We start from the raw sequence: 22,801 nt of genomic DNA, 5'->3' as shown, positions 1-22,801 counted from the left end.
TGGTAAAATTTTAACTTTTAGGAAATTTGGAATTTTTAGGAAAAAAAATGTTTTTTCCCAAAAAAAAGATTTTCTCTCTCTAAAAATGTTTAAAGTGAGAAGTTCTCTCCCAAAAGTCCTCCCCTAAAATGCATGGGGATCCGTGCCTTATATAGGCAAACGGATCCCCGGAACTTTGGGCGAACGCCCAACTTCAGTTGGGCGCGCGCGCCCAACTGACGTTGGGCGTTCGCCCGACAATCGTCGGGCGTCCGCCTAACGTCGCTGGGCGCTCGCCCAACGGCTGCCGGGCGCGTCCGTCCAGCGGCCGTCGAGCGTGCGCCCGCACTGTCGGGCGTGCGCGCCCCACGGTCGTCGAGCGCGCGCTCCGCGCTGCCGGGCATGCGCGCCCAACGGACGTCGAGCGTGCGCCCCGCGCTGCCGGGCGCGCGTCCAACCGTCGTCGGACACGCGTCGGCTGCCGCTAGGCGCTCGCACCACGTCGCTGAGCACTCGCAAGCCGTCCACTTGACGACCGCGACTCACATTAATTTTTCTTTTCTCATTACATATTTTTGTTTTAAAACTTCCGGAATCAACCGCTTCGACCGTTTTGTTTACAGGTTTTCGTCACAGGTCCTCCGACTCGGTGTCTACAACCGTCGTGAGCTGTTACTAGCAGAACCTATGATATTCCCCTAGAGCAATTAAGAAGTCAGGTTGATAACTGACGTTAACCTTTCAGCATTGGGTGCAGTATAATACGATCCTTCATCAACTATATCCTGTTGGTCAATTCCTTTTAACCATGGAACATGTCAAGGTTACATATAGCGAAGAGTCTGTTTTACTTGTACATGTTGAATTCACTCTGAAAGATAAGTTAAGTGAAATTTCTATTTCTACTCTTAACTCTATCACCTTGTAAGGATTTCAGTTAATTCACCACAACCGGCCATTTGGATATATCTCCCATTTATCGGGAGTGACGAATGCTCAATCTGACATTAACTATTCTGCAATTACTTTGTGTGATACCCAACCCTGCTCTCACACACCCCAGGCTCTCACCTGTTGGATCGTGCTCGCACAGAATCAAAGTACCAGACTCCATAATCCAGAATCACTATCGAATGTTTGAGTCTGAGGATTAGTTATACCTACTAATACAAATGAGATGAACAGTTGACACTTTTAGATAAATTAATCCATGCTGTTATCTCAAGTCGGGTCCCAATCCTAATGAACTTCTTCACCGAATCCATGTAACTGTCTAGATATCTAAATATCTAAAGCTTATGAGATCAGCTTTCTGTCTCGATAGAAAACAGTATTACATGCAAGTCTCAACAGTAATATGTCAACCCATATAACATATTACTTGACTTGGGTTGATTTTAAGTTTATTGATCTTATTATAAAGTACAGTCTCACTTCATGCTTGTATGAACACTTTATAATTACTTAAACAAACTTAGGATTACTTTCTTTATGAAAGATTTTGTGCCTTTATATATAGTTACATTTTATCGGGCTAAAATACATTGGTTTAATGTGTTGGTAAAACTACACTAATATATCTTTTGATAAATTATCAACATATAATATATAATATGCAATTCTCTCTTTTCGACATGGTATTAGAGAGTACATCAAATATGGAAAATTGAGCAATTTCAGTAGCTTCCTTTTCCCCAATTTATCCTTCGGCACCCATACCATTTGGGGATTCTTCGTCACCCGTAGACATCCGTGCAGGTGTTAAAAAATTCCTGAACTTTATTTTAAAATTTTCCAGAACCACCCTCAAATTTTTTTTGAGGGTGATGCATCGATCCTGGCCTCGCTTCGTTGTCACCCCTAATTTATACTAGTGGTGGAGTCAGAGAGGGTTTTTGGATACAATTGCAACAATTTTAAACTTTTCTTCAAGTGGAGGGTGAAACTGCAACCATTTTTCCAAGGTAGATTCAGTAGCTGAGGGTGCAACAAAACTTCCGTACATCTCTCTTTTTCCACCAGTGAAAAATCCAAGGGATGCTTAGAGGGAGGATCTTACACAGACCGTCAAAAAACTCAATGAAAATTATGTGTAGAGCACCCATATATTACTAGAGAATATCACAAACACCTCTTAATGTCGATGGATCATGAATCAGTCACTTCCTTTTGCTGTTATTTATACCTAATTTTGAATTTTCGCATCAATATATATATGAGATAAGGTACAAAAACATTCTATAACTATCGACTAAAAGCGATTTTATCTTCTAATACTCTAAATGGTACAATTAAGGACCTAACTTTGACAAATTGGACCAATTTCCAACCATATTAATGAAGTCTCTCCTCAGTCACAAATCTTGTTATCTTTACTCTACTTGTGTACGTGTCATGTTATCACTAATAACATATCAATTATGGTAAAAGTCTAAAACAATTTGGTGCTTTCACGTTTTGTCAAACAGATATGTGAGAATTTTTTTTTCTCCAAACGGGACTGAGATTTGTTTTACGGCCAAGAAATGACTAAGGTCTTTCGCTTTATTAAAAATAAGGACCTCAAAATTAAAATGAGCATTGACGACATCAAAATAAAGACTTGATGATATTACAGATAACGTTAATTATTTAATTATTTAATTTTGAGATTATTTAGGTGTTGTTTTGTTAGGAGAGAGAAATTGAACATTTAAAGAGAGAAACCTCCGAAAAGGATGATTTCGGAAAATAAAAAATTTAGTTTCATACTCAATTTGGTACTAACCAGAAAATTTTCATTTTAAGGTCGCCAGCAGTCATTTTTTCGATATCAAACTAAAAGATCTTCGGTTTTAGCAAAACGAAAACTCCAATCTTCGTTTGAATAAAAAAACTCCAAAAATATAAATTTGACAAAACGTGAAATCACAAATATTTCTTTTACTATCAAAGATACGTGTATACATATGCTATTGTGTTTGTCTCATCTTATGTAAATTCTTATCACAAGTTCTGTTGTACACATGTAACAAAGAAATAAATAAATAGCCCAAATATTTCATCAAGGTTAAACATATTTCATCATCAAACCTATTATAAAAACGTAAAACTTTTATTTTCTGAACCAATTAATATAAAATTTGTGCGCAAATACATAAAAAAATAATATACTTTTTAAATGATGTTTAAAAGTGATTCAATTATTAAAATTACACTAACATTTCTGAAGTCATGACTGAAATGCTCTTTTTTTGTAATGATATAGATATTTTTATACTTTTTATTTTAAATTTTTAAGAAAATAATTTCTTATCTCTTATTTTGCCTTAGCGGAAGAATATGCTAAACTCAGTCCAACTACATTAGGCCCAAATAATACAAAACAACCATTAACCAAGTTAGGGCCCAACAAAATAAATAATTGTAATTAGTTGTACTATTAGTTGTACTACGTTTTGTCCATTAGCTAGTTTTGTTATTTTTTCCTTTCCCGTAACAGTAGGATATTTTTCCCTTTACTGGTGAATTCTCCACCACTTCCCTCTCCCAACCTCATAGGTAAGCCCATTATATGATAACCAACTTCCTCTTTCCAAAACTCAACTCAACCATATATGCGTCCAATTTTGAGCAGTGCATAATCTGGCACATGTTGGAGAAGTAACCGTATGCTAGTCTTCTTGGTCGATCCGTTCCAACGCAGTACGATGAAGCTCAGACTATGCTCACTCATTACAGCCATTAAGCACCACAAGATAGATCTTGAAGGTGAGAAGGCTGGGGAAGGCACGAAGATCACTGTTGTGTCTCTAGACTCTTGCACACAGCAGAATGCAAGTGCCGAAAGGAAAGAAGGACGAAGGCACTGAAGCTGCCAAGCCCAGTAAGGGCAAGAAAAGAAAGGCTGATGAGCTTATATCTCTTGAGCCCAAGTCCCCCAAGGATGTAACTAAGAAGGTCAGAGTCTCTAAACCTGACTCTGAGCCTACTCCTATTGAGGCGCAGCAGAAACGGCCCACTACTGGGGATTTAGAGGATGAGCAGCCTCCAAAGAAAAAAAAAATACAAGGGTCAAGCCACTGACACCTCAGCCGCTAGCCATTGCGATACCCGAGGACTCTCACTTCCTCAAATCACAAGGGATGGCTACTGAGGTCACTCATGTTTCTACCTCTACTCCGGGTCAACAACCACCTGCTATGTACTCCATTTCGTTCACAAGTGACCCATCCACTAACCAGCAGGATGAACCACTTCACACTGAGCAGGAACCTGCTCAAACAAACCAAACTCCTCCTTTACCACCAATCTCCTATCCCCACTTCCTATCCTAAACACAAACACCATCGCTCAAGCCGAGAGAAAAAATACAAAAAGAAGAGCAATAAACCAAAGGTTCACTTCGTTGATGAGGCAACAATGCTGATACCGCTCCTCTTGACCCATCAGAAATCAATATCACCTTCCCACTCTTCCAAATTGTCATTCCACTAACTGAGCCCTCAACTCAGGAAAATCAAGCCTTTGTTCCTGATCCAAAGGAACAAGCCTTATCTGAACCCAACTTGGGCCCTAATGAGTCCTCTGCTGCTGCTCCCAACTGCTCAACCATTGAGCTAACACACACTCAACAGTTTTAATAAGTGTATGATTTTAGGGGTTCAAAAAAAAAGTGTATGATTTTAGTAGTTTTAATAAGTGTCACATTCCTCACTAATGATCAAAACTAAAATTTTGTGCGTATAAAAAAAATTTAAAGTTTTATGCTACTATGTATTATTAATTGGAAAAAAAAGCAAGCTTTTATGCTAATCTTCGAATCAGACCCATATGAAATATAAATTGATTAGTATATCCAATAAATTGAGTTCATCATTGTATGTATTGAGGAAAAAATTAACATCTGCTTAGTTGTAATTCTTATTTACAAACTGCATCCTTTATGTGACAGAAATTCTAAAACCAAATCACATTCTAGGTATAATTTGAACAAATTCTACTCTTCACTTTCTTTTCTTATTCCCATTTTGTGTTTATTAATCAACATGAGTATTATATTATTCTTTTCCGAGATAGCCTGAACGACTTACATTTTGTAAAGTTAGGGTATAATACATCAGTTGCTTCTTGAATTTGTTAAAAAACCTTTATTATCTCCGACACTTACATAATGTCTCATTAGGTTGATGAACTTACCTAAAGTGTAATGATTAAGTCCCTAAAGCTTATATAAACATCATAAAGGTGTAAAAAATAGAAAGTTAATTTGTTTTAAAGATATAGAATCGCAAATCATACCTTTATTTTTTAAGTTTTGACTTTTTCTTTTTTTATAGATTTAAACAAATTGAAATGTATATCACTTTAAAAAGTTCAGAGGCTAATGAATCACTATAAGCGAGTTTAGGAGACCAATATGTGATTTTAAACAAATCTAGGTGGAAAATAGGTTACTTTAAGCAAGTTGAGGGAGTTAACAAAACACTTTATAAGTTTAGGGGGCCAATCAATATTTTGAGATAAGTTCAGAAGCTATTAATGTATTTTAACCATTATAAAACAATTAATTGAATTTTAATAGGTTAGAATGGAATACAATTTTAAAACTGAAAAATTTGGACAGTTATAATGTAATAAATTTTGGAATGCATTTTTCTTAAAAATGGTAAGATGTATATTTGACTATATTTAATCAGTTTTGAAAATTCAATGAAATTGACTGTTACGGTTGAAAAGATTGATTTTTCATCTATAAAAGGGAAACAAAGGATGTCTAACCCAACACATAAAACTCTCTCTTTTAAAGTAAAAAGGAAAACATAAAGAGAAAAGTAGGTAATCAAACATCCTTTATTTCAAAGTTAATTTTGTTCTATTAGTTAAATTTTCATTCATTACAAACCATTTTATATTAAATCTTTAGGCCATCAATCTCACCCATTTGAAGTGCTTGACAAACACCGAATGAAGATCAGTCTAAATGTGGAAACATTTCAAAGGTGCCGCCATGGTGATGGAGGACCTCCAAGATTATCTTATGATTAAAGCTATGTATGCAAAGAGCAAACTAGCTTTTCGAAAGTGTTCCAGACTATGCGACATAGACATACCGATGGAGTTTGAAACTCAACCAGATCAAGTGAGTTGTCTGAGTTAATTTCAAATAAATGTTACGTGGGTTCACATTTTTTTAGATCGGTATATGTGGTTGGTAAAAATTTTATTTTTTCAAATTTGACCAATATCGATCTCAAAATGAAAATTTTTAAGAATTAAATAACCAAATTTTTTATTTTTCAAAATTATCATTTTTTAAGTTTTCTCTCTTTAAACATTAAATTTCTCTCTCATAAAAAAAAACAACACCTAAATAACCTCAAACCAAAAAGATTGAAGAATTAAACTTGATTAAAACATTATTTTTTCAGGTGGATAAATTTGAAAAAAATAAAATTTTGACTGAATTAAGTGTAATTGAAATTAAAAGTAAAATTAGCCTAATTAATATTATGATGTTAGGATAAAATTCAAATTAAAATTACTCTACCAATGTTTTTAACAACTTATTGACTAAATTAAATAAAATAAAATAAAATTACTCTACCAATGCTTACACAAGGCGGTGAGCTAATTTACCTTTGAGCTAATTTCTAATCTGACGCAATTTTGCTTTTCTTAGGAGCAGAGAGAAGGCGGAGGAGATAAAAAGGGTGCCGCCTCCGTCGCCGGAGGCGAAAAGAAGGATGAAAAGTCTGTTTCTGTTTACAAAATCGACATGCATTGTGAAGGCTGTTGCAAGAAAATTAGAAGAGCCGTGAAGCATTTAGAAGGTGAGAATTGAATAGGATTGATTGATTTGGATTGCCAATTGAAATTTGTGATTTGTTGTTGAAGGTGTGGAGTCGGCGAAGACGGATCGTCAATCGAACAAATTGACGGTGACCGGGAAAGTTGACCCTGAGAAAGTGAAAGCCAGGCTGGAAAAGAAAATGAAGAAGGAAGTAGAGATTGTATCTCCGCAGCCGAATAAAGATGCCGGCGGTGGTGGTGAGAAGAAACCGGAGGTGAAGAAACCAGAGGAGAAAGCTGCCGAAAAGAAACCGGAGGTGAAGAAACCACCACTTAAAGAGGTATAATAATAATAAAAAAAATAATTTAAATTCGTTTCTGATTACGATGTGTTGGATGGAAGATTAAAGTGATTTAACTAATTTGGATTTAATTAATCGACGCAGACACACGAGGCAAAGAAAGAAGTCGGCGGCGGCAGCGGCAGCGACGGAGGAGGCGAGAAAAAGAACGATGCTGCTAACAGACAGACAGAAGAGGCCGTTCAGCCCAAGACAGACGAGGCCGTTCAGCCCAAGACAGACGAGGCCGTTCAGCCGAAGACAAACGAGGCAAAGAAAGAAGTCGGCGGAGGTGGCGACGGAGGAGGCGATAAAAAGAATGATGCTGCTAAGAAAGTAGACTGAGGAGGAGAGGAAAAGAAGGATGATAATAAAGAAGGCGCCAAAGCCGGCGAGAAAAAGAGTGATGCTAAAAAAGATCAAGCCCGAGCAGGAGCAGCAAAGAAAAAGAATAAGAAAAAGAATAAGAAAGGCGATGAAAGAGGAGAAGAAGAAGCAAAGGTGAAGAATAAAGAAGCTCCAGCTCCAGTTCCAGATCCGGCGACGGCAGCTAGTGGTGACGGTGGTGCTATGGGGGAGGTAATAAATAAAATGGACTATTATCCGCCATATGTTCCAACTTCATGGATGCACCGGATATTTGTTCAGAGGTACACTGTTCACTCGCAACAGCCGCAATACAGTTATGATCAAATTCCGGTGTACAATTATGGACACATGCAACAAAGGTATTATATTGAACCAGCGTACAACCATCCATTCAGCGACGACAATCCCCATACTTGTTCCATCATGTAAAACCACGATCACGGCTATTGTATATAATACTATGTAATAGGGCTAAAAGAGTAAATATCCTTTAAAAGGAGAATTAAATTACTGTGAATTTTTGTCATTAGTAATGATAATCAAGAATTATTGTGCTTAAGTAGTGGTTAAGGGAGGTCCATTTGGATGAATTCTAAAATTTAATTAATTAGATGATGAAGAATCGCCTCCTTATTGTGTATTGGATTAATGCAAATTTGAGAAGGCATCACAAAGGTCCTGCAACAAGAAAAGTTGCAGAAATTAAAATTTTCAAATTCTAGTACAATTTTCCTTTCTCAAATCCAAGTAGTAGTACTAAAAACCAGTGAAACATAAATTCAAATTAGCAGTTCCCAAACTTCCCCAGCATCTAAAGATTGAGCAGAACTCAAAATAACATCTGATGAAAGTTATAAAATCAAATCACTAAAATATATAGAAACCTGAGGAAAACGAAATGATATATATATACCTGTTTAAGAACAAAGCTTCTTCAAGGGCACACCTGAGGTTGGATTCTTGGTGACCCAAACCCTCACAAGACTCGCAATGCTTGCCTGCCAGGACAGTCAATTCTGTTGCCCCAATACAAGTACTTGTCGTGGAGAAAGAAAACCCAATAGTGAGAAATGTAGACCTGAGTTTAAGCTTGGTGTAACAACTTGTTTGGATGCGGGTATTTTAAAGTAAGTGAGGGTAGCTAATCTTGTTTGTTTTGAGGTGTAATTGAATGTCATAGTAAATAAGGGTAGGTGAGGTGTAATTGAATGTAATAGTAAACTGAAGTTCAGAGATAATAATGTTAAAATGAATAAAATTTAGTGGTCATGAATGTAATTTATCGGGCTAAAATACATTGGTTTAATGTGTTGGTAAAACTACCCTAGCTAATATATCTTTTGATAAATTATCAACATGTAATATGCAATTCTCTCTTTCGACATGGTATTAGAGAGCACATCAAATATGGAAAATTGAGCAATTTCACTAGCTTCCTTTTTCCCAATTTATCCTTCGGCGCCCATGCCATTTGGAGATTCTTCGTCACTGCCTTGCTCCATTGCCACCCCTAATTTATACTAGTAATGGAGTCAGGGAAGAGGGTTTTCGGATACAATTGCGACATTTTTAAACTTTTCTTCAAGTGGAGGCTGAAACTGCAACCATTTTTCCAAGGTAGATTCAGTAGCTGAGGGTGCAACAAAACTTCCGTGCATCTCTCTTTTTCCGCAAGTGAAAAATCCAAGGGATGCTTAGAGGGAGGGTGGGGGTGAGCTTACACACACCGTCGAACGACTCAATGAAAATTATGTGTAGAGCACCCATATATTACAAGAGAATATTCAAACACCTCTTAATGTCAGTGGATCATGAATCAGTCACTATCTTTTGCTGTTATTTATACCTAATTTTTATTTTTCGCATCAATATATATATGAGATAAGGTACAAAAACATTCTAGTATCGACTAAAAGCGATTTTATCTTCTAATACTCTAAATGGTACAATTAAGGACCTAACTTTGACAAATTGGACCAATTTCCAACTATATTAACCAAGTCTCTCCTCAATCACAAATCTTGTTATCTTTACTCTACTTGTGTACGTGTCATGTTATCACTATTAACATATCAATTATGGTAAAAGTCTAAAACAACTTAGTGCTTTCACGTTTTGTCAAACAGATACCTGTGATTTTTTTTTGTCCAAACGGGAACTGAGGTTTTTTTTACGACCAAGAAATGACTAAGGTCTTTGGCTTTGTTAAAAATAAAGACCTCAAAATTAAAATGAGCATTGATGACATCAAAACAAAGACTTGATGATATTACAAATAACTTTAATTCTTTAAATTTTTAATTTTGAGATTATTTAGGTGTTGTTTTGTGAGGAGAGAGAAATTGAACGTTTAGAGAGAGAAACCTGCTAAAAGGATGATTTCGAAAAATAAAAAATTTGGTTCCATACTCAATTTGGTACTAACCAACTTTAATTCTTGAAAATTTCCATTTTAAGATCGCCAACGGTCATTTTTTCGATATCAAACTAAAAGATCTTCGGTTTTAGCAAAACGAAAACTTCAGTCTTCGTTTGAATAAAAAAACTCCGCAAATACAAATTTGACAAAACATGAAAACACAAATTTTTCTTTTACAATCAAAGATGCGTATATACATATGGTATTGTGTTTATCTCATCTTATTTAAATTCTTATCAGATGTTTTGTTGTGCACATGTAATAAAGAAATAATTAAATAGCACAAATTAGTAATTGTGACTATTTGATATGGATTATTATAACGTTTGTATTGGCTCAAAATGGATTTGAAAAATAGGGTCTAGAAGTGTTTAACCGAACCAAATCAATTGATGACTTTTGCTTAGGATGGATGACTCAATTGATGATTTCTGCTTAGTTGAAGATTTTGATAGTTTACGATTCTAATTGACTTTAAAGGTTCGGAGAGTCGAATGAATGTTATATCTTGAATTTATATATCTATGTAGAAAACTTTTGAATTTTAATTCTATCTTTTTTTTTTACCTTTTAAAAATAGTAGTTATTATGATTTCCTTTTATTTCTCAGTTGCAATTAAATACCGAAAAAAAACAAAATTTTTTCGTATTCAATATTTTTTAACAAACAAACGGTATGTTATTATATATAACAAAATTTAAAAAAAGTTATATATATATATATATATAAAATTGATTTTGGTCCAAATTAGTATTATATCAAATTTACTCTTTACTAACCGTCTAGATTTAAAAAAAAAAAAAATTACGCACACCTAGCTGACAATTAAGATTTTTTTCTTTAAACAACCATTTTCTCAATAAATAACACTTAAATGATGTCTAAACTAAAAGTTCAAAAATTAAAATTGTTTAAAATATCATTTTCACCAAGTTTATAACAGAGGTTTAACTATTATTATTGGAGTGCACATATTAATCAACGGTATATGATATAATTATGTTAATATAGTGCAAAGTTGAAAGTTCAATAATCACAATGTTCATCTTTAAAGTTCAGAGATCACAATGAAAACAAGTAAAAAGTTAAAAGATCATAGCTGTAAATTACCTAAAAATATCATTCTTGTAGAATTTTTATTCTTAGTATTAAAAACACAATTATTTGGAATATTGACAAAATTTACCTCAAGATTATTAAAAATATATATTTTATTCTTATTTTATAAAACATCTCAATTTTATTCAACTCATTTTTATGTTTATGTTAGAAAGTTTAGTTAAATTTGGTGCTTTTAAAAGTAAGTGACATTTCCTAAAAAGAATAGTATAATTGAGTTAGGATGCCTACTATTGACTTGAGACAAAATTGATTTGTTTGATATGATGGAAGTAAAATTAAACTTTTTTAATAACCTTACAACTAAATTAGCCTTTATTTTGTGCTTGTTTGTTTCCATTTTTCGGAACTGATTCTTACCTTTTAATACTAAATATGAAATAGAAAGTGTTTGGTAAATTCTCTTGATTGTCATCAGAACTTAACAGTGTAATTTTAAATACTTTGTTTTCTAAAAAAAAACATACCATATACCTTTATTTTACTATAAAATTGTGTTGTTTCTGTTTTTTTTATCCTCATTCAAAGTTTTCAATTTTATATTTTTGTGAATTATAGCAAGGCTAAAATAGGATAAATTTCATACATGACTACTGAACTTTCTTCATTTTAACATTGTGTCTATTAAACTTTTATTCTTAACGGTATGATCACTGAACTTTACACCTTTTAACACCGGTGACCATTCAATTCTAATTAACTCCTTAAAATAACCGTTAACGACCTCGAAATAAAAATATTCAAGAATTAAAGTTGTTCAGAACGATATTTACCATGAAACCACATTTTTTATTTTCCAAAATCACATTTATTTGGAGCTTTCTCTCTCTAAAAATTCACTATCTCCTAACCAAACAACACCTAAATGACCTCAAAATGAAATTTTTCAAGAATTAAAGTTCCTTAGAATATCATTAACTTTTTGAATTTTTTATTTTGAGCCCATCAACGGTCATTTTGGGGCGTTGAGTAACCACCGGTGTTGAAAAATGTCAAGTTTAATGGCCATATTATTAAAAACTGAAGTTTAGTGATAATAATGTTGAAATGGATAAAATTCAGTGACCATGGATGTAATTTATCGGGCTAAAATAAATTGGTTTAATGTGTTGGTAAAACTACCCTAATATATCTTTTGATAAATTATCAACATATAATATGCAGTTTTCTCTTTCGACGTGGTATTAGAGAGCATATCAAATATGGAAAATTGAGCAATTTGAGTAGCTTTCTTTTCCCCAGTTTATCCTTCAGTGCCCATATCATTTAGGGATTCTTCGTCATGCATAGACATCCCTGCAGGCGTTAAAAAATTCTTAAATTTTATTTTAAAATTTTCCAAAACCACCCTAAAAAATATTGAGGGCGATGCATCGATCTCTACCTTGCTCCGTTGCCACCCCTAATTTATACTAGTGGTGGAGTCAAAGAAGAGGGTTTTCCGATACAATTGCAATATTTTAAACTTTTCTTCAAGTGGAGGGTGAAATTGCAACCATTTTTCCAAGGTAGATTCAGTAGCTGAGGGTACAACAAAACTTCTGTGCATCTCTCTTCTTCCGCCAGTGAAAAATCCAAATGATGCTTAGAGGGAGGGTGGGGGTGAGCTTACACAGAATGTCGAAAAACGAATTTAAAAAGATGTTTGTTCAATCTGTGAATAGATTTTTCGAAAAACACGCATCTCAAGGCTGATTCTGACCTTGAACAATTTTGAAAAATATGAATTCCTTTTGAGTTTCAATCGTTTATAGAAGATCAAAAACATATTTTTGATAAAATTTTCTAAATCGGATCAAAAACTTATTTTAGATTTGTCACACCCGACCCTAAACGGCATCAGATATGAAGGGAAAATAGGATAACGAACGCCTATCGGTCTGAAACACGAATCTATTTTCTAATAGATAAAAATTTATTTAGACTACCTAAAGTTTTATTAATTATTTGGCTTGGACTTGATAGTTCTATCAAGCTTCCTACGTATCCCGAACATCTTTTAATCTTTTAAATCGGGAATCAAAGCCACGTAGTTCTACCTATTTAGGTAGTTCTCTTAATTAGGTAGTTCTCTGAACTTATGAACTCATTTTAACTTATTGACACGTTGATTGATTTGCTAATAACTTAATTGTATATTTCACTTTATTACTATATAATTTAATATATATAAATCACTTTATCAAAACGAATTAAATCGAATAAACCGCTTTAACAAACCAACTCATAATCAAATAAATCGCTTACAAACCAAGTCGTAATCAAATAAATCGCTTTAATAAATCAACTCGTAATCAAACAAACGTAAAACATTATAATTCAAATCATCAAACATTATCAAAACGTAATACAAAATTTGTGTGTGTGTCCATCCTCGAATTCCACCCGTGTAGCTTATCATAACATCAATCATATCAATAATCGAGATATCTCATTCATATCTCGCCTTGCATAACGTTAGGACTACCAGCCGTGCACTCTGTCCATACCGCCCTTAGGTATGGTCTTACAATTCATACAACTCCTACCTCGGGCAATGCTAGATGGACAAAACCATTTTACCTATCCTTCAAAATATTACAGCATAAAAATCATATTGGATTTGAATCCAAATCTCATAAATATTAACAATAACCGAAATAGTTTCCTCAATCCAAAAACAATTCACATAAGATTGTCAAATTCATTTCTTTCGACCAAATTTCCGAAATACTACGATAATGAATAATTATTCTTTAAATAATGAAAATCAAAAGTGTACGAATATTTTAAACAATTAATAAAACATATTCAAAACCACTTAAATAATTTAAGACTAAAACTTATTTTTATCTGTCATGTGAATAGTTACGTATAACATTAAACTAATATAATTAATTTAGACCGAGTACACCATTAGACTCGTTATATTGTCATAAGTTTATTTGAACTAGTTTTAAATTCAATTTCTTGTACTAATTTTATATTCGACTTTATACCGACTCTACTGGATAAATATTAGTATTAGTCATTCTATTTTCAAGGTATTTTAATTCGATAAATTAACGCCACTTAATTATCATATAAAATTAAATTTTAAACCGAACGTTTCTATTAGACTATTTATGTTCGTCACTGAAATTGTAATCTATAATACTAAACTTGTACCGTTAATTCTGACCGAAGGTTCAGTTAGACTCGTAACACAGCTAGAAGTTTATCCGTATAGATTTTTATATTCGAAGTATTGTACTAACCTTTATATTACGACTCTATATTACGACTCTGATTGGCAAATATCGGTATGAGTCATTTTTAATTTATAACTCATTTGAACTCTAAAAATTAAAATGCTTAACATATTTATTATAGAATTTAAAATAATTAAAATATTCTTATTGGATTAATTTTTTATCGCTGAGATATTAATTCTAAACCGACTTAATTATTTTGGACCAATTATACTTTTAAACTCGTTACACGGCTAAAAGTCTTAATACGGAATTTCACTTCGATAAATCTAAAGGACAACTAGCCTAAAATTTATATTCTATTAGTAATTCATAGACGCTAAATCGTTAATCGTAAATCTATTAAAATTTACCAAAACTATCGAAATAATTTGGGTATAAAATTTCGTTACCGAAATGTCGTCGTTGGTCACCAAAAATTCGTCGATGTGATCCATTGATAGTCGTTGATTCACGCCACTGTCAGAAGTTCGGTTCCGTATACTATTTCTTCATGGTTCGATTGAATCGAGAAAAACACAATTTATTTATCTCCTCTCCAAACTTTCTTTAAATATCAAGACCAATATAATGATTATGTATATTTTTTTTTTCTTTTAATAATTTACTCACCCCAACATTCTCCTTAATCTAAACGATAGATCAAAGGATCTCTCTCCCAATTCATATGGAGCTTATATAGGAATTTTATAAAGAATAAAACTTTATTCATCAAATTATATATGCCATATGTCAATTTTTAACAATTTGATAAACCATGTGTCAATAAGAATATCCTGATGCTAGACACATAGTTTACATTTGTCATAAATTTATAACTTATTATATTAAGATTTTTAGTTATTTTTATACACGTGTCAAAAAAATGTTTATATAATATAGAATTTATAATATATTATAATTATATTAAGATTGCACTCATTCTTATAAACTATGGTGCATCACGAAATTAGTTTTTTTTTTATTATTTTTAACTTAACCTATATTTTTTAATTTTTAACAAAAGGTCACTAATTAATTATAAACTTTTTCCCAATTCCTCAATTTGCACATAAAAATAATTTGAACAAACTCCAATCATATACTTGTAACATCCACTTGGTTGATTAATAAATCAAAAGATAATGCGATAAAAATACCGTATAAAGATTATATTTTGGACACGGATGTTACAAGATTGATAAGAAGATCATACTAATAAAAAAACATGTTTATACTAAAAAAAACCAAGAACAAAATCAAGAATATATATAAACACATCAATACGATCATTTTTTGAATGATCTCACAAAATTCTTCATATCTATGGATACAAAAAAACACAGAGTACAAAATCTGTGGGTCTGATACTAATGAAGATATAAACGACAATTAATCCATTTGAGATATACAAGTTCGGGCATACTTTCTTGAATCGCAGAACCTGTAGATCTCTCAGAGTAGCGGAAACGGATCTTAGCACCACGATCTTGTACCACCGATAACAGGCAACCAGTGGAGAAATATTAGTCACCACTAAAATTAATAGATTAGCGGGGAATATTTATTTCACCACTGATCATGAGATTTTAGTGGGGAACTTATTTATTCCCCACATAAAATGATATTGTCACGATCCATCCCACGGACCGTGACCGGCGCTAGGGAACGGGTAAGCTCAAGCTATCGGAACCCGTAGCAAGCCTTAATATAATATAAAATCAACCTTACTAATAGTGTTAACATAATTTAATATTAACTCCTTCAATTCACACATAATATAATCCTCAAACTGGTACTGTGGTCTAGAATATAAATTTTAACATAATTCTTAAATAGTCATACATAATAAAATAGATGTGCTGCCCGAAGAAATACCGTGGGCTGCAACAGACTTCTAGTTACCTGAAAAATTAAAGGAGTCAAACCTCCCATAGTGAATTAATTATATGCAATGCATGAGTAATTTAACATTTATGTTAACACACAATAATAATAACAATATATATAATATAAGTGATCACACAATATGCTTTTCATAAAATTATCTTATAAATAAATATATAGGTGGTTTAATACGTGTGTTGGACCCTAAACCTCAATACCCAATCTAATAATCCACCAATAATCACTATATCACTTTTATCCAATAACTGGGGGACCGAGAATAACTCAACCGACCACACGCCCAGTTAGCTGGAGGACCGAGAATAACTCAACCGATTCCGTACCCAGCCTCACTTAAATCCAAAATCCACAGATCATATAGCCCGAGAATATCTCAACCGAGCTTATCCATATATCACAACATTCACAAAATTAGTATCATCAATATCCAATAACCCGATAGTACCTGTGCGCACAAGGTCCTGATGCCGCTCACCAGGAAGCATGTCCATAACACGTATTTATCCACAAATAATTACGTATAAATTATTATAAACAATAAAATACTTTTATAAGTAAAAATAATACTTTAATTGAAATATCATGAAATCATTTATTATGAATGCAAATGCTAAATTAAAAATGCATAACATATAATTAACTCACAAATTTCTCCTAGCCGACTGTCCTAATTTTCAGGTACTGCTGCTCCTCCTACCAGTTAAGTATCTAAAAGAGATAATATTATTTTTAGAATTTATATATGTTTAGGGAAATATTAAAATTTATTTTGTCTCGTTTTACAGACTGTCTACCGAAAATTCGGCAGAGTCTCCCCTATAAAACGAACATCCTCCTAGTAATAACTAGGGTTAACTCTGCAATAAAATACACTTCTATATTCAAAAATATTCAAAGTCCAAACCGGGACTCCATAGACTATAATTTATCAACCCGGTTGGACATCAATCATCCGACAGTTCCATAACTGTCAGTAATTCCAACACTTTACTTCCAAAATTACTCATCATCAAACAACATATAAACATATATACTTATAATTCATTTTGATAATACTTATATCAACCAAATTAACTAACCAAAAATCTTAAGAGCATAATTAATTAATTATGCTTAGTCCAATATCCCTTCAACCTTTATTTTTAAAATTATATATTCTGATTTTTTTATTTAAATGAGGATCCAACAATTATTTTTTAACCCAACTTAATTATTTTCCTTAATTTCACCCAACTATATACTTTCGTAATTTATAGAGACTAAACGGTAAGGAATTTGAGCAAAGTCCAAGAATTAATGTTGTTCCCAATAATATTTAGAACATTCTGAAGTTAACCAAACACTTTTTCTGCATAAAATCATAATTTATAGTGATGAATACTTAATTCGTCACAAAATTAGATATGTTTTATGTGGAATTTAAAGTTTTCCCCACAAAATAATGACATGTTTTAGTGGCGAACATGTTAATTCCCCACATAAACTCTTCATAGTGGCGAATTACATTATTCCCCATAATAGTGTATGCATTTAGTGAAGACTTTTTAACAGGATCACTAAACAATAGTGTATTTATGAGAAATTTATGATTTTCCCCTTTAAAATCATTTTAAGTAATTATTCATAATATTTTAAAAAAAGTAATTATTCATAAATTCATCTTTAGAATTTAAAATTTTATTATGTAAATTAAAAATTATAAAAATGACTCACTTATCAAATTATATAGGACTAGATCAATGAATTAAAAAAGAAAAAGATTTAAAGAGAAAAAATCATCAAAATTTAATGGGGAAATATTAATTTCACCACTGATTTATGAAAACATCAGTGGGAAAATTGATAAAATCCCCATAATAAAATGAAAAAAAGAGCGCCATTTTTAGGCGCCTCAATAGAAAAAACTTAAATTTTTTATGATATGTTCGGGAAACATCTTATCTCTTTTGCGATTCTCATCATCAGAAAACCTAACCTCCCATTCTCTCTTTGTGGAAACTCAAATCAAAATCTGATTTCTATGGGTAACCTGAAATTGGAGATTAGGTCTCTTGGATGCTAGAAATAGCATCGTCTTAGGTCCTTCAAGGCCAGTTAAACGATTCTCTCTCTTTTACAATAACCTGAGAATCAACCGTCTCTTAAGCTATTTGATGAAGTGGAGCGGGCCTTGAACTATTTGGAGAAAGCGGACCCGAAACTGAGATTTTAAAGATCAATGGATCATTGGAATTTAGCGATTTCGGACCCTAATTTTATTGGATTCGGCCCATTGAATAAAACCCATTGGTCTATAGACCGATGGCGGACGTGTTTTTTAGCCATCCGAGAGCGTACAGGTTACCACCTTCAAGATGGTTTTCTATTCAAGTTCAACCAGTTGTGTGTCCCTGATTGTAGTTGGCGGTTAAAAATTATTGAAGAGCTGCATGGAGAAGGTCATGTGGGCCGGGATCGTACATTGCAGTTGGTTCAGGCCAATTACTTCTGGCCTTCTATCAGAAAAGAAGTGGAGAAATTGGTACAGAGATGTCGCGTTTGCCAAGTTTCGAAGGGAACAGCTACTAATGCAGGGTTGTATCGTCCACTTCCTATTCCTACACAGCCCTGGGTAGACATCAGTATGGACTTTGTGTTAGGGTTACCGCGTACACAACGAGGCAATGATTCTATTTTTGTTATGGTGGATCGTTTTTCAAAAATGGTACACTTTATTCCTTGTAAAAAGACAACTAATGTTGTTCAAGTAGCCCAATTGTTCTTCCGAGAGGTTTATAAGCTGCACGGCTTGCCAGAAACTATCGTTTCTGACCGAGACACTCGATTTGTTAGCCATTTTTGGCGTAGTTTGTGGAAAATGGTCAATACACAATTGAATTTTAGTATTGCCTACCATCCTCAAACTGATGGGCAAACTGAAGTTGTGAATCGATCCTTAGGCAATCTGTTGCGTTGTTTGATTGGTGACAAGGCTAAAACGTGGGATGTATTGTTGAGCAAAGCTGAGTTTGCACACAACCATGCTGTTAATCGCAGTACGGGTTTCAGTCCTTTTGCTGTGGTTTATTTTATTGTTCCAAGAGGTCCACTTGATTTGGTACCATTACCAGATAAGACGCGCGTGCATGGGAAGGCAGAAACTTTTGTGAACAGCTTGGTGGAGGTGCATAAGCAAGTTCATGATAATCTTGTGAAGGCAGCCAGCAATTACAAGAAATATGCGGATAGGAAGCGTCGCCACGTAGAGTTCGAAGTTGGGGATTTTGTTTGGGCTGTCCTGACTAAGGAAAAGTACTCCGTGGGAGATTATAACAACCTGTCTGCTAAGAAGATAGGGCCCGTGGAGATTGTGGAGAAAATCAACCCAAATGCTTACCGGTTGAAGTTGCCTAGTCATATTCGCACTGCAGATGTTTTTAATGTGAAGCACCTGATTCCTTTTTCTGGGGATTCTTCTGATGATGACCATTCGAGGGCAAATTCTGTTCACCCAGGGGAGAATGATGAAGTGGAGCGGGCCTTGAACTATTTGGAGAAAGCGGACCCGAAACTGAGATTTTGAAGATAAAACGGGATCGTTGGAATTTAGCGATTTCGGACCCTAATTTTATTGGATTCGGCCCATTGAATAAAACCCATGGATCTATAGACCCATGGTGGACGTGTTTTTTAGCCATCCGAGGTCGTTTAGGGCCTCAAAACGGCGTTTTGTGTTTTTATCGCACTTTCGGTTATTTTCCTGTTTTATTGCTTTTCCTTTTAGGTTTCGGATTAGGTTTTATTGGCCAGCCTATATAAAGGCTCGACCCCCACCTTATGTAAGGCAGTTATTGATTAATAAAATTTAAGAGTTTATTCTCTCTCTTTCCAATTTTCGTTAGTCGTGCGCGATTCAACGATCGTTAAGGGTTTTAAGCATTGTTCGTGCGCGAACAACCGTTTAGGACGAAAGTCTGTTTCGCTGCATCACTATTTGGTTTTGATTCCTTTCTAATGTTGTAATTTGACAGGGTTCCCACACATTAGTGGTTGATCGAGTTTTTCTGGCCTCGAAATCGCGGAAGTGGGTTCTCTAACAAATCCGAAAACTGGTTTCTCTAACAAATCATGGAAGTGGGTCCTTCTTCCATCCATTTTTGTCATTTAGATTCGTATCATTTTCTGTATGCTTCAAATTGAAACAGACTACTATCCTCTCTCTCTCTCTCCAAGGTAAAGTTTTAATTTTCTGCTTAATATTAGATTTGGATTTCTAATTAGGAGTTAAAGTTTGTTTTAAGTGTTATTCTGAAGTTATGAGTTTAAATGCTGTCAATTCTATTATAGTTCTAATTACTGCATATTAAAATTTATGACTTCATTATCAATTTTTTAATCTCTTATGGTTTAGATATATGACTTTTCATTATATTATGGCAACAGAATGTGGGAATTAAAGTGGAAGATGATAAAGAGGGAAATTTGCCAAAAATTTATCCTTCTCGGATTGGATACCAAGATTTGTTGAGACATACACTCTATTGGTAAATGTTTCTCTGTGTTTAACATTCTTCTAATCATCTAGTAGAAATTTCTAATGAAATTTCTCTCTTTGGTTAAATCGAGCAACACCAGGATTAGGTTGTAATTGGAGTTTTTGACTGGAGACTCTTCAAGGATGACCAACTTACCAAACATATGTGCCTCTAGCGGAAAAAGGTTACTGGGCAGGTTTGGTGGAGTTAAAAGTTTTTTGATTTTGTCTATCTTATTCTGGTCAACAAAGTGCTCAATTACTAGATTAAGGTGGGAGATATATTTAACTCCAGAATTTTACTTTTCGTGCAAATATTTAACACTAAAATGTCACTCTAGTAACTATCTCAGTCAGCTCTCACTTCAGAGCTTTTGTGGATGTACATGATTTTCTCTTTATTGATGAGTATGCTCATTAGTCGTGATACTGTTTTTTACAAATTTTTTGTGTTGGTTGCTCTGGCTGGTTCATGTTTCTAATAATGATAACAACCCCATTTCTCTCTATCTGGGAACTTCTTTTTTGCCTCATGTTGGAGAACAGTTTGATCTGAATCCTCCAGCAATAACAAATGCAGGTTTCTCGTTTCTTCCACTCAAAATAAGTTGATTTTATATGACTAATATTGTTTTTATTTCGGGGAATTTTACAACATCATTGGGATATCCATATCTTCTGTCTGTGACATAGTGTCCAATGAGAATGCTCAAAGTTGATTGAATAGTAGGCATTAACTTATGAACAAAAAAACAAGAAATTGTAAACCGTGTTCTAAGGTAACCACGTTTTCTATCTCTGTTTTCAAAAGAACACTTTGAAATAGTCTTTCGAGGTTCTTGGTACTTGGAATTGCATATGCTTTGGTTGTTTTGTCAAATATCAAATTGCTTTAATCACCGGATAATTTAATGTGTAGTTTCCTAGTACGAATTATGGTTTGTCTGTCCTATCTTACTGATACCTCTAATTAATTTTAGTTATTTGTTTGTCTGGAACCGTATAAGCATCAATTCTGAGTGGTTTGGTAGAGTTTGTTGTAAATTCATCTTGATGTGGGATTTTTACTGTAACATCCTACAATTTTTGTAATTATACCTTCCGAGAAACTATAGTTTATTCATCATGCTACACACTTGGAGTTTTCAGTAGATTTTGGAAAGAAAAGTATAGTCCTTCTTTTCCTTTTTTAAATTATATTATCTAAATAAACTTTTTAGATGCCATAATTTACATTTTCAAGGACTTGGAATCTTCAAGGAGTCAGAATCTTCGTTAAACATAAGATGCCATAAAGTTAGGCAGACAAATTTAATATGCAAGTGACTAAAGTAATTTTCAGTATGAGATGCTTCTCGCTTGATCCTAACCGATTTCGTCTTTGTTCATCCTCAATCAATTAAGAGGGCATCAGACTTTGAGCAACCTACTTTGTTCTTTTGTAGTTTTTGGTATTGTTTCAATTTCAGATTTTGGTAATTCATATGCTTAAACCTATATCTACCATAGAACCTCCTCATATGTGTTCATTAACAATATTTTTCCTTCATTCAGTTCATAACCAGTCACTTTGCCAAGGAGGAATCCTAAAACTTCGATAACTTCCTCGCAAATGGCCGATTTTGAGTTGGTATATCTTATTTATTCCACCCAATTATGCTTCTTTTTTTTGGTTTTTACTATTTGGTGGCTTTGATATAGGTTGGAGACTGAATTGTTGATTTTAAAAGAATGTGTATCTAATTGACTTCTAATATATAGAATAGGGTGCAAATTAAACCTTAAGCCAATATAATATGTGAAGCTTACAAATTGAAGAATGTAAGCCCTGTTTTGCTGTTATATATCACAAGGCATAAATTGAAGAATGTAAGCCCTGTTTCATGACTAGTAACTGACAATCGGCTAAAACATCTGCACATTTTCATATGTGAATTTCTGGATACTGGAGTAGGATACTATAGTGACGCCTTAGTGTATTGCATTTCTAGCATCTATTAGACAAGTTGCTGTGAATTTATCATATTTTCTTGGGCAATTTGACATCCAATGTGAAACCAATTATTGGACTTATAGCTATCACATGAACATTAGACTTCTGGCTATCATATGAACATTAGACTTTATCAGAAATTACTAGTTTATGTGTTTGACCTTGTTGACGAAGGCCAA

General features: G+C 33.6%; 1 protein-coding gene across 1 annotated transcript in view; it reads left to right on the top strand.

Moving 5' to 3' along the window:
• Nucleotides 1–5,941: 5,941 nt before the first annotated feature.
• The window catches only part of LOC136208130 (heavy metal-associated isoprenylated plant protein 3-like), a 36,489-nt gene continuing 19,629 nt past the window's right edge, over nt 5,942–22,801 (top strand). The window contains exons 1-3 of the mRNA XM_065998949.1: nt 5,942–6,100; nt 6,641–6,791; nt 6,856–7,002. Coding sequence (XP_065855021.1) covers nt 5,942–6,100; nt 6,641–6,791; nt 6,856–7,002 — 457 coding nt within the window. The remainder of the gene's footprint in view (nt 6,101–6,640; nt 6,792–6,855; nt 7,003–22,801) is intronic.

Source organism: Euphorbia lathyris, chromosome 10 (genome assembly GCF_963576675.1).
Source record: "Euphorbia lathyris chromosome 10, ddEupLath1.1, whole genome shotgun sequence".
In the NCBI taxonomy this organism is placed as follows: domain Eukaryota; kingdom Viridiplantae; phylum Streptophyta; class Magnoliopsida; order Malpighiales; family Euphorbiaceae; genus Euphorbia; species Euphorbia lathyris.
This window is presented reverse-complemented; position numbering and strand designations above follow the sequence as displayed.